Source organism: Suricata suricatta, chromosome 6 (assembly GCF_006229205.1).
Source record: "Suricata suricatta isolate VVHF042 chromosome 6, meerkat_22Aug2017_6uvM2_HiC, whole genome shotgun sequence".
Classification (NCBI taxonomy): Eukaryota; Metazoa; Chordata; class Mammalia; order Carnivora; family Herpestidae; genus Suricata; species Suricata suricatta.
The window spans coordinates 137442060-137454682 of record NC_043705.1 but is presented as its reverse complement, the minus strand read 5'-3'; the positions used below and the strand labels follow the sequence as shown (position 1 = coordinate 137454682).

At 40.0% G+C, this 12623-nt stretch overlaps 1 protein-coding gene across 1 annotated transcript in view; it reads right to left on the bottom strand.

The window, feature by feature from the left end:
• DNAH5 (dynein axonemal heavy chain 5) overlaps positions 1-12623 on the bottom strand; it is a 210698-nt gene that overhangs the window by 52788 nt on the left and 145287 nt on the right. Inside the window, exons 58-60 of the mRNA XM_029941285.1 lie at positions 9084-9287; positions 4222-4401; positions 428-565 (exon numbers count right to left, since the gene is read on the bottom strand). Coding sequence (XP_029797145.1) covers positions 428-565; positions 4222-4401; positions 9084-9287 — 522 coding nt within the window. The remainder of the gene's footprint in view (positions 1-427; positions 566-4221; positions 4402-9083; positions 9288-12623) is intronic.

Here is a 12623-nt window from a genome sequence, read left to right as displayed (position 1 = left end):
CAAGACTGGGAGCCGCCCTCTGGAACTCAGTTCCTGTCTCCAAAATGAGAATTAAAGTGTCCACCTTGCTTCCTTTGCAAGATCATTTCAAAACTTCAATGAGATAAAGCGGGAGGACAGGATTTGAAAACCACAACACAAAGTGCTACACCAGGTGCTACTGCCATCACCATCAATATGGAGATTCAGAGTGTTTACGTTCCAGAATCGACTCCTATCTTGGTGGACTGTCCTGACCTCTCACCAAGATCCTCGGCATGGGTTAGGGACAAACTCGAGGGCTCAGTGATGGATGACATGTCATATATGTATCGTGTCTACGTTAAATCAATCCCTGCTGGGAACCAGACCCCTGGAGACAGGAACAAAGGATTTACGACAGCCATGTTGGGCTGTGAAGGTCACTCCCATGCCACACGACAGTTACCTGCTTTTCGCTCATGGCCTGTTCATACTCAGCCTGCACCACATCCAGCTCTGCTTGCTTGTCGTCCAGCTCGGCCTGGGCCTTCTGCAGATCCTGCATGGCCAAGACGTAGCGATTCTCCTGCACCACCAAGTTGGCCTGCAGAGGACACATCCAAGGTGAAGGATGTGCAGCAAACCGAGCAGTCAGCATCTCAGGATCTGAGACCTCAGCAGTGTTTGTACCTGTTCTCTGTTCTACCCCCAGAGTCTTCTCAAGTTGCATTCAGTCAAGATCAAATCATACTGTGGACTTGATATATAGGTTTGTAAGCCGAAAACTATAATTCATTAGAAGTCAGCCAATTTTTTTCCATATTTAAATAGTAAATATTTTAGACATTTGGGGTAAGGGGGCAAAATCAAGGCTATTCTTCAGGCACTCATTTAAAAGCCATATGAATAAAACTTCTGCACATCTGTGTGGCTCATTCAGTTAAGCATCTGACTTGGTTTCAGCTCAGGTCATGATCTCATGGCTTCGTGAGTTTAAGCCCTGCAGCACAGAGCCTGCATGGGTCTCTCTGTCTCTCTGTCTCTGTCTCTCTTTCTCTCTCTCTCTCTCTTGTCTCTATTAACACTATCTCTGTGTCTCTCAATATAGATAAACTTTAAAAAAAAAGAAAAAATGGGGGCGCCTGGGTGGCTCATTTGGTTAAGCCTCCAGCTTTGGCTCAGATCAGATCTCATGTTCGTGGGTTCGAGCCCTGCATCAGGCTCTGTGCTGACAGCTCAGAGCCTGGAGTCTGCTTCTGGTTTTGTGTCTCCTTCTCTCTCTCTGCCCCTCTCCCTCTCATGCTCTGTCTCTCTCTCTATCAAAAATAAATTAAAAAACATTAAAAAATTTTAAAAAAAGAAAAAGAAAAAATGTAAAAATTCTTCTTATTTCACAAGCCATACAAATATAGTTTGTGGGCTAGATTTGGTCTATGGGCCAGAGCTTTCCAGTCCTTAGATCAGAGCATTGCAATATTAAATGCATATAGGTACCTTACAGAACATTGTAATTGTAAGATGTGTAGAAAAAGAAAAATCAGAATATTAATATTAAGAACCATCTGTCTAGTAGGATTCATCACTGTTGATGAGGCTGCTAAACCAAGCTAAATGATGGAACATAATTATTCACTGAAAATAGATTTTGTGAGTCGTGGTGATCTTGATGTTGTTCCTGTAGTTTTCATATATTGTGTGCCATCCTTAGAACAACTGATACCTAGAGCTGTGACTAATCAAAAGTATTTGTCTTAGGGAAGCTACTAAATTTGACTCAAAAGACATATTCAAAGGTAATTTGAGCAAAAGATGAGATGTAGAAAATAGTCCATGCTTACAGGAACTTTGATGTTTTAAATAATTTTTTGAAATCAAATTTTTCCTTTTTAAGTTTCTAAAATGTTAAAATTGACTTTAATGGGGTAATCTACTATGAGGGCCACATTCTTTCTGGAATGTTTCAGAAGAAAAGATGACCTAGAAAAAAAATTTTGGAAATAAATTATTTTCCTATCTGGAAACCCCCAGCTCCCAAATTTTGGCAGAATGATTCTTTAAGGGAAAGTCCAAGTTCCATTACTTACTAGAACGAATGACAGGCAAAAGCGTGGCTTAACAACCTTATAGTTTACAAAGGATCTCACTCTTGGGACATTTTCTTCTCAAGTCAGCTCTAAACCGCACCTGTTTCTGTGACTTAAAGGAGGGGCGCCTTGGTGGCTCAGTGGACTAAGTACTGACTTTGACTCAGGTCATGATCTCGCAGTGCATGAGTTTGAGCCCTACATCAGGCTCTGTGCTGTCTGTGCAGAGTCCGCTTCAGATCCTCTGTCCTCTGCTTGCTCTGCCTCTCTCTCTCTCAAAAATGAATACACTTTTTAAAAAATAGATGTTGTCCATATTTAATATTTAAGGCTCTACTGTTTTAAACATTCTGTTTATATGGAGTGATATTCATGGTTTTCATAGTTTTCAAGGAGAAGTCTCATTATCATTAACTTGAATAGAGTCTAAATCGCCATTGTTGTAGTTGGTATTTAAGTTTTTCTCTACTAGTCACTTGGCCCATCTGCAGGGATTGCAGAATCAAAGAGAGCCGCCCCTCAATGGCTCCATCACAGGTCAGTGTTGAGGCGGTTCCACCTGGCATTGAAGGAGAGTGTCCTTAATCTGTCCTCACTCAGGAAACAGGGGCTAGTGGTGAAGTCCCACCCCCTCCAGGGATGCACAAAGTTAGGGGCAAAAGTCTATGCAGCTTCTCCTATTCAGACCAGTTGCCCAATGATAACCTGCCCTCCCTCCATCTTCCCCGTCTCCTTAAGTGGTACATGCATAGACTCTCTGTAACTGCATTTATTTTCATGACTGTACATTAGTGGTGACCTGATACACTCGAGGCTCCCAGAAGCTGGGTGCTCATCACACTTCAGGAGGTCACTTCCAGGACTGACTTCTCAGAAAGAAGAGCAGAGTTTCTAGGAGCAAGTAAAAGGCTCTCCTTTCTGATGGTCTCTATTTCCTACCACAGGACCTGAACTGTCCTGGGACCAGGTGGAGGCTGAAATGTACTGAAACAGGAGTGGAGATTTCATTGTTCTGATGTAAGCCTGTTCAGAATGACCATGATTGGGTACTAAGTTCAGCTTATTTTGTTTAAAAAATAATTACGGCAAAAGCTACCCATCATGCATTCAACAGTAATTCCCTTAAAGACACTGTATGCTTATTCACTGGAAAATTTGTAAAGGATGCTCTGTATTTTTCATTTGATATGGTGCTTAGAATTCAGTCAATATCAGAATGGCCATTTTTAAGCTATGCTGGAGTCTTCATTGGTTCCCAAATTCACAATGTTCACAAAACGACATCGATTATATCCTCTAATGTCCTCTGAGCCAAATGAATCTTTGTTCCTTTAAGTTGCCCTAGGACCCCAAGGGGCCTCAGCCACTGAATAAATGGCCCTGGGATGGTGACAATTAGAAAATAACGTGGGACTTGCAACTCTATCCCTATCTTCTTTCCACTCTCAATTATTTTTATCGTGATTATTAAGTTCCTTGGGTTGTTTATAAGCATAAGTGGATTTTAGTTGATGGTTGAGAGAGATCAAAGGTATACAAAAGCAAAATAATCCACCAGGCCATGTGTGTGATCTTTGAGACATCAGTATTCGATTTTCAAAGCGTGTATTTGCCCCTTCATCTGCCAGAGCCTGTCACTGATGATGGAGGAGGGTGCACATATGAAGCTTAAAAATACAATTATTCAAAAGGAAACAGGCATATTCTCAAATCACATTATAGAACAGATGACATTCAGTTTCTTTCCTGAGGGACAAAGGAGAAGAGAGGGAGTACCACATCATACCTTGCAACCAAGCCCAGCCACCAATGGTGCGCCAACCCTGCCTTGGTTATAAGGTTCCCTGGCAGGACATTATCGGGGGATTCTATGCTACAGTTTCCTGTGTTTCTTTTTTCCAAGTTAACACTGTGGAGGAAAACTATCCAGCAGCCCACAGTCAACATGACACCTTTGTAGAAAGTCCATGCTTCAACTCCTACAATTCTGACTGGAGTGCTATTAAGGAGAAGAGAAACGTCCTGTGCATGGCCTTTCTGTCACTTGCTCTCCCCGTGGACTTGAGTACAATAACACCAGAGGCCAAAGATTCTTGCACACTATGAGAAGACACGACCAGTCGACCTCGAGGGCCCTTGCAGGCGTGCATCACGTGGCTCCCGCTAGGGGGCTTACCTTTAGAGGCAACACTTCTCTGTTTATAGAAAAGAAGGTTGCCATGGCTTTGGTCCAGGAACAAAGACCAGCTACATTCCCACACACGCGTTTAGCAGTTTCAATGTTGTAGTCAGCCATTTCAAAGTAAGGACTCAAAAATTCTATCACTTCTTCATTGATTGTGTCCTTTGGGAATTGCTACAAAAGAAAAGAGTAAAATTAAGTCAAAATGCTTCTTTCCGTGAAGCCACACTCACACCATGCTCCCAATGCCATTGAAATTGTTGAATAACTTAGCATGAATGAATGACATCCTAGTGTGTTAGTATTTCAGGATATTTGGCATAAGTTCTGAAAGTGGAAACTGAGTAAGCAGTGACAGCAAATAAGTTAGAGCATTCTTTATCTTCTGGGAACAAGAGATACCAACCCTAAATAAATGTTCTAGGATGCAGGGAAAGAGTACATTATTTAGGTGATGAATACTAACGTGGTTATTAAATTTTCCAAAGCAAAGTTCGTGTCATTAATCCTAAATAGGTAAATTGTAAGCCCATAAAATCAATAATGGAAAACAAATACACTCAGGTATTTTCAGCCTACGGACAAAATATGTTTAGCATTTAGCAGCAACTAAATGCTTAATACATTCAAACAGAGGCTCTATTAAGCTCATCTGAAAAACGAAGGTAATCTCTTGGACATTCAGTCTTGAGGGCAATGAATTAATTTTTAATCATAGAATTATCCAGAAAATGAAAGAACTGTTAGCCTCTGAAGGGATAAAATGCAAAAATAGTAGCATAAGTGGATTAAGAATGCCTCCTGCATCAAGAGAAGACTGGCCAAACAATGAAACTGGACCTTTCTCAAGTGGTGTTCGATCACCTAAAGGAAGATGAGTAGGAGCACCTGGGTGAATCAGTCAGTTAAGTGTCTCAGTTCAGCTCAGGTCATGATCTCACAGTTCATGGGTTCAAGCCCCGCATCGAGTTCTGTGCTGACAGCTCAGAGCTGGGGGGCTACCAAGGATTCTGTGTGTCTCTCTCTGCCCCTCCCTTGATCATGCTCTATCTCTGTCTCACAAATGAATAAAACATTAACAAAATTTTTAAAGAAGATGATCAGATGTTCTCCAAGTAGAAAGGAATGTGGCGCCTATAAATCAAAACTTTCACAGAACATACACAGCACAGGGCAGAGTGCACACGTTCTCATTCAGACAACTTCCCATGCAAGTTTCTTTCATGAAGCTTGAGAAATAATGAAGCCAGAAGAAAAATCAGAAGAACATTTGGGAGCAGTGGAAGGGCAATGGTGACAAAACGCAAATGACAAAGGAGCTTCAGAGAGCAGTGGTCCTGCCATCAGGTACATAGGGCAGGAGCCTGGAGTCACCTGCCAGGATCCCATGAGAAGTCCAATTCCACGGTTGCACTTTTCTGTGAAAACTTCTTGATCTCCTCTGTCACCACCGCCATTCCACACACGCTCAGAGTTCATCCCCACCTCCCTCCACTCAAACGACCTGTTACTCCTTCTTGGGGCACTTACATCATAGAGTGCCATATTTTAATTATCTGAGGACAAGTCTTTATGGCCACCAGTTTCATAAGCTGATCACTGTTACAGCTGCTGTAAGGTGCCTCACAAGATGACCTAGTCACACAACACTTGGGCCATGTGGAATTGAAAACGAATGAAAGATAGCACTAAGGTTATTGCTCTGGAAACAGATGTGACTTTGGTATTCCCCATTAGTTGTGCCGCGATCCAATACGAAAGATAAAACAATAAAACTTCTTGAAGAAACTATAGAAATATTTACTCTGCCTTAGAGGTAGGGCAAAGATATCCTACCTGAACACAGAAAGCACTACTAAGAAAATATTGATAAATTGGGCTACTTCAAACTTAAGAGTGTCTGTCTATCAAAGGACACCTTTAAGGGAATGAACAACTAAGGCAGAATATGGGAGAAGATATTTGCAAACATATCAATGACAAATTACTCATGTTTCTTATAGGGAAATTCTGCACATCAATAAAAAATTTAAAGAGACAGGAGACCTTAACAGGTACTTAACAGAGAAATTTCCAAGAGGTTCATAAACTGTTGCAAAGATTCTCTGCATTATTACTCCCCAGGAAAATGCAAACTAAACCCACATTAGTAAGATACTACTACAAACCCATCAGAATAGTGAAAAGTAGAAAATAGTTAAGACGTAGAACAACTTACACACTGCCGGTGGGTGTGTATAGGGACACGGCTATTTCTGAGAGCTCTCTGGCACTATCTATCAGCTGCTGAAATGTATTCAGATGATAGCTACACTTGTAGTGAGCATCATGAGTACAGTGATCTAATCACTGTGCTGCACCCCCGAAGTCAATGTAACATTGTGTCAACTACACTTCTATCAAATAATATTTACATCTATTTTTAAAAAGGATAGATAGCTTACAACTCAGAAATTTCATTCCTAAGCACAGAACCGACAGAAATGCAAATACACCCACCAAATGACCTGTAGACCAATATCCAATGTAGCTTTAATTACAATGGCCCAAACTAGTAACAACCCCAAAATCCACCAACAGTACAGTGGACAATGACTGTTATAAAGAACTATTATTAAAAGTTGAATTATCAAAACTAATAATTAAACAAATGTTCTTTAAAACAAAAAGAGTATACAGTAAAAGTAGTCGCTTTCTCTTACGTTACTACATTTTGCTATCTATGTTTTTGACAGCATTTACATCCACTGTTCCTACATGGGGGGAAACTATATCGCTACCCACCTCTCCCCCAGCTCTGCATCTAGCAAGATCATTTCAGTAGCTTGAAACTGGCCATCATGGGGATATTTGTGCCATGGAAATTGGAAAACACTACAAATCAAACTTTTTGTTCTTGTTTCCCTTTTTTTCTTCCCAGAAAACCTGTTGTTTTTAAATATTTAGCACACACGACTGCTTCATATACTGAACAGCTACACAGCAATGAAAAAAGAATGGAATACTGTCCTTACAACAATAAGACTGAATCTCAAAGATTTGTTGAATAAAAGAGATCAACATAAGCGGTCATGTGACATGATTTCACATATGTAAATTTCAAAACCAACAAAATTAATTATCAGAAAAAAGTGAGAATAATAGCTATCCTAGGGGAGGTTACTGACTAAGTAGGGACACAAAAGAGATTTCTGGAGTCTGGAAATCTAAATTTTTTTCTTGAGAGACAGAGACAGACAGCACAAGCAGGGGAGGGGCAGAGAGAGAGGGAGACACAGAACCGGAAGCAGGCTCCAGACCCTGAGCCAGCTGTCAGCACAGAGCCAGACACGGGGTCGAACCCATGAACTGTGAGATCATGACCTGAGCTGAAGCCAGACACTCAACCAACTGAGCCACCCAGGCATCCCTGGAAATCTAAATCTTGATTTCAGTGTTCATTAACAGGTTTGTACATATGTGAATATTCATTAATCTGTATACTTAAAACTTGCACATTTTATCATATACAAATTCTTTTTTTTTAATTTTTGTTATGTCTTTATTTTGAGAGAGGGACCAAAAGCTGAGGGGGGACGGGGGCAGAGAGAGAGGGAGACACAGATTCTAAAGCAGGCTTTAAGCTCTGAGCTATCATCACAGAGCCCAATGCGGGGCTTGAACCCACAGAATGTGAGATCATGACCTGAGCTGAAGTTGGATGCTCAACTGACTGAGTCACCCAGGCACCCCTGTCATATATAAGTTCTACCTCAAAATTAAAAACATGCAAATTACTACCCAAAAAATTACTATTGAGACTACAAAATATAAACACACATACATTTGCATTTATATGCATACAATATATACACATATGTATTGCTTTCTTAAAATGATTTTTTCAACTTCTACTGAAATAGGTCACTGATGAGGATTTAAAATGCCTAAAATCTGTCAGAAGAGGCTCTAATGCTTTTTTTTTAATGTTTATTCATTTTTGAGAGATAGTGAGATAAAGTGTGAGCAGAAGAGAAGCAGAGAGAGAGGGAAACACAGAATCTGAAGCAGTCTCTAGGCTCTGAGCTGTCAGCACAGAGCCCAACACGGGGCTCGAACCCATGAACCATGAGATCATGACCTGAGCCGAAATCAGATGCTTCACTGACTGAACCAACCACGCAGGTGCCCCGTCTAATGCTTATTTTCAAAGCTCTAATGTCTTATATTTGAAAAAGAAAATTCTACTGTGAAAAAATACTTAAATATATGTTCAATATATGTATGTAGAATATTATTAAGGCTTTAAAAAGAAGAAAATCTTGCCATCTGTGGAGGACATTATGCTAAATGAAATAACCCAGATACAGAGAAAAACCCTGCATGTCTCACTTATGTGTAGAATCTAAAAGAGTCGAGCTCACAGAAGCAGAGAGTAGAATGTGCTGGTGGCCAGGGGTGGGGGAGGGGAGAGGACAGATGTATCAAGATACAAGAAGAAAACGTTCTGAAGACTTAAGGTACAGTAATACGAATATAGTCAACAACATTGTATATTTGAAATTTTCTAAGTGTTCTCACCACAAAACAGAAAGAAAAAAAAGACAGGAAAGAAAATGGTAACTGTGAGGTCATGGATACTTTAGTTTGACCGTGGCAATTATGTCACAATGTATACAGATCTCTAAACATAAGGTTGTACGTCTTAACTTACAGAATTGTGTATGTGATTAATCCTTAATAAATATGGCCCGAAAGTTAATAAGGAAAAATATGTGTGTACAGCAAAATCTCTTTAGGAACTTATTCTATTAAAGGACTCAGATACTCTAGTGAAGTCTGAGTCCCCGTCATCCCAACATTATTGAACTACCAACCTGCAAGTTCTGTAAAAAGTTTCCCGCAGTCATGAGTTTTAAAGATTCCTGCCAGGAAGGAATTGGACAGCTTTTTTCCAGGTCAATTTTCACCGCATTGACTTTCCTTTGAAACAGGAGCAGCACGCAGTCCATGATCCGCATGATGAGGTGAGGCGGCCGGCCCAGCGTGCGGACAGTGGCGATGTCCGAAGGCTTGATCGTCTGTGAGGGGAGAGGAGGCCATCATGCCATCTCGGATAAGAAAGTGTGGACAAACCTGGCATCTCTAAATGCTATTTTGACAGAGGAACACACACGTGTTTGAGTTAGACGCCGAGTCATAAGGTTGAGATGCATATTTAATCCCAAAGAAATGTGTGTCCCAGAAAGTTCAAACTTTTAGAATTCAAACTGACAGCGAGAGGAGAGACAGTGAGGGAAATACTGGTGAGCAGATAAGGAGCTGCGACTTCTCCAAAACTGTACAGACCCCTCTGTGGCAGAAAAAAAAAAGAGTGTAATCTGAAAGAAAAAGAAAACTCAGCACTTAAGGAGATAGGAGGAATTCTAACCCAGAAAACTCCGGAATGTGCAGTGCTTTTTACTCATTAGTTATGTAGGTCAAGAATCTGCCTCTCTCTTTACAACCCAGACTTGTCACAGTGGACTGACACCAGCAGGTAGCCCCAGGGCTGACAGATTGAATAATTAGAGGTTTCTGAGCTGGGAAGTGACCTTTAAATGATGGAACTTAAGAATACGAATTTCACTAACTCAGAGAACTCCTGTTCCATTTCTAGCACACAGATTCTGATCGACTAAATTATTTAATAATCAGATAGACCCACTGTGGTTGCTAATAACTATTCTATCTCTTAAACACTTTATGGAATAAGTATGGGGAAAAATTCTAAAGATAAGAATCTGATACCATCCTATTTCTAGGACAAATAGTGTACACTCTTTTCTTCCAGATCTTGAAAACCTTCCATCTTAATTGCATTTGCATTAAAGCAAGGTGACCAAAGACCTTCTTATCAAAGCTAATAATCTTTTCTCTGTGGGTTGGGGGGAAATGAAGAAAAAAACGCACTGAATTTAGGAATTTAACTACATACTTTGAAAATGTTTGTTTCAGTAGATGTGTATTTGTGATGCTAGACATCCAGAGGTGAAGGGGATTTGTGTTTAAGAGCTAGAAAGAGTAGATCTTCATATGAGATGTGTGGCTATAAAAGAAAGGAGAGAAATATAGTAGCAGCCAGTGTGGAGAGTAGGGTAAATAAGTCTTGTACAAGATGTACAGAGCCAGACATGCTTATTTTATGTTAGCTCTAAAAGGGAAAATTGTCTAACAGAACTGGACTCAATTATGTTGGGTACCCAGGTCAAAGGAGTTGGGGTAAGAGATATGTCTAAAGTTTGGGTGGGCATGGAGGAGGGCACTTGTGATGAGCACTGGGTGTCATATAGAAACCAACTTGACAATAAACTATAATGAAAAATAAATAAAAATAAAATGAATACACACACACACATACACACACACACAAAGAAAGTTCAACCTATTTCAGCTAAGTATTGGATTCCTCTCTTTCTCTGTAGGCAAAGCAGTGTGACTGCCACATAACTTCCCAGACATGCTTGCAATATAATATTTATTTAACATCTGGAGATATTTTTTTGTTTATGTGGAGTCAGATTAGTTTTGAGATAGGAAGAGAGACATTCTTTGCTATTACCTTATTTCTTGTATAGACTTATGTAGCCTGATTCCAGAAATTTAGTTTGGGTGGATCTGGAACTTCTTAGAATAAACTGGTATACCATATTTCAAGATTTCAAAAGCTCACGAAGAAGCAATAAAAGAGAGGCCGAACCAATGGAGGAAATCATTGAAAATCTCTCCAAAACATCCAATCATGTTACCCCTTTTTCCATACATTTTTGCATTGATGTTTATGCAGAATATTTTAGTGAATACAAAATTAGGAGTATAAAGGAAAATATTTTATAATATCAAAATGATGTAGAGCCTTTTAAATCTTGGGAAAACTTTACACCTTTAAGCATGATCTAAGATGCGATATGCTCTCTTTCTATGATGCCATTGGGTATCATGAGTTAAGTAAAGATTTACAAGATTGTTAACACTATCAATGTGCTCTTTCTGTTGATCAGAGATCTGCAGTCTGAATCAACATGCCCCAAAAAGGGGGTTGAGTGGAGATCAGGATCTCAAAGAGATATCTAAACCCCCATGCTCACTGCAGCATTATTTACAATAGCCAAGATACAGAAGCAACCTAAGTGTCCATCAGTGGGTGAGTGGATAAAGAAATGTGAGATATATATATATAAATATATATATATATATTTATATATATATATATAAATGTAGAGTCTGTGTGTTTCCGTGTGTGTGTGTGTGTGTGTGTGTGTGTGTGTGTGTGTGTGTGTGCCTGTGTTCAATAGAATATTATTCAGCCTGAAAAGAAAAAAAGGAAATACTGCTATTTGAGATAACATGGAGGGACCCACTGGCCCTTATGCCAAGTAAAATAAACTAAATATAGAAAAACAAATATAGTCTATGAGCCCATTCATATCTGAATCTAAACCAGGCAGATTTATTGAAGCAGAGAGTAGAATGGTGGTTGTCAGGGTCTGGCAGGAAGAGAAAACAGGGATCTGATGGTTTTCAGTTATGCTAAATAAATTCTGGAGAGCTCTTATAGAGCACCGTGCCTATAGTTAACAATACTGTGTTATATACTTCAGATTTGTTAAGATTTTGGATCCTGTGCTAAATGTTTTTATCACATGAAAGACAACAACAACAACAATGGCATAAACGAAGTGGCAGCGGGAGGGAACTTCTTGGAGGTAATGGACATGTCAGTGGGCTTGAAGGTAGAAATGGTTTTAAGGTATATATTTATTCCCAAACTTTCCGAGTTGTATGCATTATACATGTCCAGCGTTTTACATGTCAGTCATACCTCAATATGTTGATTTTTTAAAAAGTGGCAGGGGAAGATGAGGCGCCCATGAATCCGAGAGACCGAAGACCCCACAGGGCTTCGAGGATGCTGAGGTGCAGTTTAGCCAGTGTAAGGGAGGAGCAGAGGAACAATAAGATGCATCACAGTAAGAGTAGGGTAAAAGGTTGGAGAGATAAAGGAGAAGGCAATACCATCATTATCTCCAAAGAGTAAAAACTCATATTTACATATTGCTCAGGAGGCTTAAAGACTCAACTTGGGTCAAAAAGATTTAGAAGTGTTTAAGGCAGTGAGGTAAAGAAGCGATTAAAATGTTTTGCACTAGCAAGCAATGAGGCATGCTCAGCTGAGGTTCTAGAGCTCAAATTAGCTGTGGGCAGATCAGCAGGGCTTCATTTCTCCAGCCATTTCCTAAACCAGGAATCAAAAACATAAGGCAAGAGATGAGTAAGGCAGAAGCAAAAGCAATCTTAAGTTGAGTCCCCAGAAATCTTGAAGTGAGCCTTCAAAATGGGACCAGCTCTTTAAGGTGGAGCCTATTTCACTAAACTCA